General features: G+C 45.4%; 1 protein-coding gene across 4 annotated transcripts in view; it reads left to right on the top strand.

Annotated features, from left to right (window-relative positions):
- The window catches only part of RERE (arginine-glutamic acid dipeptide repeats), a 148,627-nt gene that overhangs the window by 127,170 nt on the left and 15,410 nt on the right, over window positions 1-6,047 (top strand). For all 4 annotated transcript variants that reach the window (XM_069874671.1, XM_069874670.1, XM_069874669.1 and 1 more), the window contains one exon: window positions 4,537-4,699. In XM_069874671.1, coding sequence (XP_069730772.1) covers window positions 4,537-4,699 — 163 coding nt within the window. The remainder of the gene's footprint in view (window positions 1-4,536; window positions 4,700-6,047) is intronic.

Genomic DNA, 6,047 nt, shown 5'->3' with positions numbered 1-6,047 from the left:
ATTCATTAAGGCCACAGCTGGACAATCTGTTCCCCTCTGCTCTGCCGTGTCTGGGTTAGAGCCGTCGAAGAGAGTTGTCATTTACCTTTGCTGTTTAATTACTGTAAAGCTCTTCCCTTCCCCCTTCCCCGTTTTATTTTTTTTCCCTGGCAGAGCGATGCTCTGGGGAAATTAAACAGCAATTATTCTGTTTGCTCACTCTGTTATACCATAACAGATACTTGAAGGTAAGGTGATGTGTTTGTGTGATTGGCTTCCATAGGAGCAGCCTCTGTGCTGTCAAACCCTTTCCAATCCCAAACTGCACAGGCAGCCTTAATCCTTTGTTTACCTAAGGCAAGACTAAACACAAACATGGGGCACAGCTTGTATTGTGTGTTTTACATTTGAAAACTACTGATAAGAAGTGAGAATCCAGGGCATGCAGCACTCACTGGCTCCTGTTAGTTTGCTAAGGGTATGGAAGAGTCCTGGGGTTTTGGGATACAGCTTGGAGAGCTCGATTGAGCTGCAAAAAAATACAGGTGAGAGCAGTGGCTGGAAATGGTGGGAGGGGTAGGAGAATCATGGAATCACCAGGTTGGAAAGGACCCACTGGATCATCGAGTCCAGCCATAGAAGTGCCACACGGCAAGGACTCTCCCAGTAAACACTTGGTAGGCTCTGAGGTGCAAGCAGGAGCGCTGGGGTGGGGAGGATGCGAGCTGTGGGGCACTTGGGCTCTCCTGTGTCAGCTCCCAGAGTCTCACTGCTGCGTGTTCCTGCAGGAGTGAGTTGGAACCGTTTCTTTCTCTACAAATCAGCCTTAGAACAGAGCTAAAAGGAGATGAAGCGTGGCTTTTTTTTTCTGTGTGCCTTCAACATGGGGTCACACAGCCTTGGCAGGAGAAGACCAGAGGTCTGAGGAGTTGTGCGCTCTGGCTGGATTTCAGAACGGTTGAAAGCTGGACTGTGGTTTTTAGTAAAGAGCTCTGTCTTGTCAAACTTCAGGAAGGGGGAAGTAGAGCTTCTCAAGGAATTGATTTTATTTGTAACAGGTTCAAATGGATGGTTGTGTCTGCAACATCAGTATCTGGTGGCCTGAGAGAGGACGTGGACTTAAAGGGCAGTGGCCCAACTTGCCCAGGGAAGTGGTGGCTGCCCCATCCCTGGAGGTGTCCAAGGCCAGGTTGGATGGGGCTTGGAGCCCCTGATCCAGTGGGAGGTGTCTCTGCCCATGGCAGGGGGATTGGAACCAGGTGGGCTTTGAGGTCCCTTCCAACCTAAACCATTGTATGATTTTAATGTGCACGTTGCTAGCAATACCCAATTCCTGGCACAAAAAGCTGCAGAGTAGGCGTAGAGTGTATTTGTAGGTGGTCGGGTTAGGACTGTTCCTCTGGATATAGACCTGCTACCCAGAAAATGGGATTTGGAGCAGCTGTTTGCAGCTCTCCCCCAGTGAACCAAGCCCCACACTGGCTGCCTTCATCGTGCTCTCTGCAATTACAGTGCAGAGCTGTAGGATGTGTTGACTGCGAGACCTTGTGGTGAGGTGAGATCGCCGGGAACAAAATGATCATTACAGGCCATTCATGTCAGCAGCTTTTATGCTTTTCTGTTTGCTTGCAAGCAAAAAACAGCAGCTAATTTGCAAGGCTGCCTTTTGTAAAAGGGCCTTTTGATCAATGCTCGCCTGTGTTAATGTTTCAGTAGGCTATTGATTTCTGCAACAGCTTTTGTTCCCTGAATTTATGTGCCACGGGTTTCGCGGTGCACGCTATGCATGTTTGATTAAAGTTCATTTGACCTCACTTGCAGTGAAGCTGGAAGCTGTTTTCACTCCCTGTTTGTAGAGCCGAAGCTTTCCTGACTTACCCCTTTGTGCTCCCGCATCTGCCACCCGTGCAGTCCCCAGGATGCTGTTTCTAATCCTTCCAGACTTGCTCCACTCCAGCATTTAATCCCTTAGGTAGACAATATAATATTAGATAGCCAGGCAGCTAATAATATCTGGCATGGAATTTTTTTTCAGCTTAGTACAGCTCAGCTGTGTGTACGGATGTCACAGGAACGTTCTCTGCGTCTGCTTCCTCTCTGGCTTTTACTTCTCCATCCTTGTCAGAAAGTTGAGTCATTTACTGTGTCATAGCTCTGCAGTTGGACGATGAATTTGAAGTACAGAATGTTCTCCAGTCCTTCAGCATATCCAGATGGGGTAAAACTAGGTGGATAAACTTCTGTTTCATCTTTATCTGCTGCAGCTTTGGGTGGGTCTTGGGGGAAAATAAAAGCGTGATGGTCATGAAGTTCGTGTTTTCTATAAATATACACCATTTGTTTTTTAAAAAGTTTGGTTTATAATGCACTGTTTGTATTAGTTGTTAAACTTCCCTTGGGACCTGATGGCTTTGATGTGTAAATAGAGCTCAGAGAGGTTCCCGTTTCCTATTTTATGATAGGAGGAAAGCAGATTGGTTTGCACTCTGCTGTTGCCATGTGTCAGAGGACACATTAACTCACTGACATAAAGACATGAGATTTAATGACTTGCTCCTGGATGCTGACACCTCAGATTTGATATAAATTAATTTATAGGTAAAATGTATCTGGTTTAATTTGCAAGAGGCTTTCCAGCTCAGAAAAGCATCGCATAAGCTTTTCTGCAGGGCTTCATCCTCCCGGTGGTGCAGGTCGTATCCTCAGTTTGACAAACAGTTGTGCTGCGTGGACTTTGTGCCCTTTTAATGGACTCAGAGTAATACAGCATTTCTAAAGCAAACACGTTCGGTGGAACATGAGGCAGCAAAGCAGGGTGCTGAGCCCCAGAACTCTCTGTTCTTCCCAAGCCTGACATAGCTTGAATGCTCATCACCAGCATGGACCTGTTTTATTTTTAGGTTCTTTTCAGGGAGGACTTATACAGAATCATAGAATGAGTTGGGCTGGAGGAGAGGTCTTAAAAATCATCCAGTTCCAACCCCTGTGCTAAGAGCAGGGTTACCTCCCACTGGATTGAGATGCTCAAAGCCTCATCCAACCCGACGAGATATATCTATCATAATACATACATAAATATATATATATCTTTAGTAGGGCTGTTGCCCTTCAGAATCAACTGTTGTAGGTAATGATCCTTTTTGCCCATTTACTCCTTCTCCTCCTCCTCAGTCTCACTCTGCACTCAGTTCAGTGCGAGTGTTGCTCAGGGCTGTGGGGATCCGTAGCATCGATGCGAGGCTGTGGGATGCAGACGAAAAGTGCCTCTCTTTTGTCTCTCACCAGATCTCACAGTTGTTGTTTTCTCTTTCTGGTGTTGCTGTTTTGAATTTAGGCATTGGCAAAATTCTTAAGGGCCTTAAATGTCAGCAGTGACTGGCTAAACAGCATCCTCCTTTGACCTCTGGAGTGTTTCAGATGTCCCTGGGGCTGGGATTGCTGGTTTGTGGCCCTGAGAAGAGTTTGGATGAAGGGAGTGTCTGTGTTAGAGTTAACGGGGTGATCTGCCCAGAGTATGGGCTGCAGGAATTCCCCACGGAGGGAGCAGGAGGTGGCAGGAGGTGGCGTTTGATCCCCTAAAATGCAGTTCAAAGAAACCCTTTTTGTGGGCAATTCAGGTGTGTTTGTTCTGATGTTGATTTTTCAAGGGACTGGTTAAAACTTCGCCGCCTTTCTCTTGCAACTTGAAAGAAACAACACCTTTTACCTTAGAGGCAGCCGAGTCGCCAGGAAATGATGAGGTTTCAAAGTAAGAGAAAAGAGATTAAAACCACATGCTGTTCTTCAGTGCAGTGTTGCATCCGCTGGTGTGAATGGCAGCTGCTCCAGGTTTTGAACGTAAGCCAGATTCATTATGCTGTGAAATTATCACTCATTTCTCTAGGTGTGCTCTTTTAACTGCTTAATTAATTTAGATGTGGGCATATATATTCACATTAAAACACGGTTTACTGTAGTAGAGTTGAGTTATGGTTATAGGCTTCTTGCTGAATGCATCTTTATTTCAACTTTCAGCTGCTTAAAGAGGAATATCTAAAAATATCTGCATGCAGAATGGAGGTTGACAAAATGGCAGTATCTGTTTGAATTGATCCTTATTCTTTCTGTAAACACCAGAGAGTTCTTGGCAGCTATCAGTTATTGGTTCTGACAGCTCACTGACAGGCAGGACCTCTCTGGCTGCGGTGCCTTGTGAGCTGAGTAGAGGTGCCAGCAGGGTGCTGACAGCAAGATGAGGGCACCCACTGCCGAGATGCTGAGGCCAGCAGCGCCTGCAGCATCCAGGTGGAAGCTGGATACGTGCTACCCAACCTCTTTTCTTTTCTAGTGGAGGAGGAGAGGAGTAAGAAAGCATCGATGTACTTTTTGTTCCTCCCCTGCAAAAGCAAACCAAAAATAATGAGGGTTTTTTTCTGTCTTTTCCTTTTGTCTGGCTGAAATCCATCGTGGAGCTTCTTACAAAAATACATGTGCTCATGTACAGAGAGCAAAAGGGAGGAAAAGAGCTGACGAGTCAGATTTGCATGCCCCTCTAACATACTCCTTCTGTGTTTGCAGGGAGAACTAATCACCTTCTATTACTATTGGAAGAAAACCCCTGAAGCAGCAAGTTCTCGAGCCCACCGTAGGCATCGAAGACAGGCTGTGTTTCGGAGAATTAAAACTCGAACTGCTTCCACTCCAGTCAACACTCCCTCCAGGCCCCCCTCCAGTGAATTCTGTAAGTGGGAGCTAAAAGCAATGCATTTATCTTTGTTTAGATGCAGGGAGCAACAGTAATGTAGTGGTGCTATGCCATCAAGTGAATGAAGCAAGGAAATGGAGTTCAGGCAGTTGCCCTCTCCTGGTCCTGTACCATTATGCTGGAATGCGGTATGCGTCTTTGATCACCAAGCGCTTTGCACAGTCCTTAAGCATAAAGGCATCCCATAAGGATGGAAACGTTGCCCTGGTACTGAATTTCCCTACTCTTTTTGTGGGTTTGTGTTGTATTTTTCCCTAGTTTATTACAGTAATGGGGATTAGAAAATGCAAAACGGAGGGAGTCCTCCATCCCTTTGGAAAGAAGCCTCTTCCATCCCTACTTGGTGACTCACACCTTCTGCTTGCTCTCACTGTGTGCTGCAGCCAGCACTGTTGTGTCTTAATGCATCTTGGAAGAACTTTGGCCTTGACTGAAGCAGAAGTGTCTAAACCAAGAATAATGACCCAAACCAGTGGAATTCCTGCACTGCAAAGGGCTATGATTGGTGATGTCCGCATGGACATGGAAGCTTTTATCCTGATGTCAAAGGCTTATATTGCCCTGTGAGTTTTAAGTCTTTCTATGGACTAAACCCAGCACATTTTACACACCTTCTAAAGAAAAGGGACAATGTGGAAGGCAGAAATGGGCAGAATCTTATTAGTGTGGGTGAGGTGGAGGATGTGGTGAGCAGGCAGGAGGGAGAATTTTGAAGAGAGCACTAGTGAGGGAGTAAGAAAGGACTATAAGCTTCTCCTTGCTGAAGTTGCTGATTTCAGTCTGCACGAAAAGTGAGGATCTTTACAGCTCGATCCAAAATACTCAGCACTTCAGAGTCCATGTGGCTGGAAGGACCTATCCATATGCATCTGACTGCGGGCTGAGAATGAAAACCAATTTAGTGAAAGAAAGCAAATCCTAGCCTGGTGTCAATTTTGCCGTCAGGGTTTAAATACCTGCAAGAATTAATGTAGAAATTGTGGCAGTGCTAGCAGGTACCATTATTAAATGGGACCCTGTGTTAGTTTGAAGGGTAATGAGTTGATGACAAATGCTAATGGCAAGTACTGTAGAATCCCTCTCTCTCTATAACCTGTGTGCAGTACAAAATATGCTCTTGCAAACTTCAGAAAAACAATATTCTTCCATGAAGGACTTCTTTTTTTAATTAAAGATGTGAATAAAAGAAGCCACGGGGCTTTCTGCTTCTGGCAAATTACAGACCTGTTATGTTGTGAATTTATGGTGGTGGTGCTAGAAAAATGCAGTACTCTCAGTAAGAAAGGATTTACTCCTGAGTTGTTTTTTAGAAGATGAGGTAAGA

The sequence above is a fragment of the Phaenicophaeus curvirostris genome, chromosome 22 (assembly GCF_032191515.1).
Source record: "Phaenicophaeus curvirostris isolate KB17595 chromosome 22, BPBGC_Pcur_1.0, whole genome shotgun sequence".
NCBI classification, from domain to species: Eukaryota; Metazoa; Chordata; class Aves; order Cuculiformes; family Cuculidae; genus Phaenicophaeus; species Phaenicophaeus curvirostris.
This window is presented reverse-complemented; position numbering and strand designations above follow the sequence as displayed.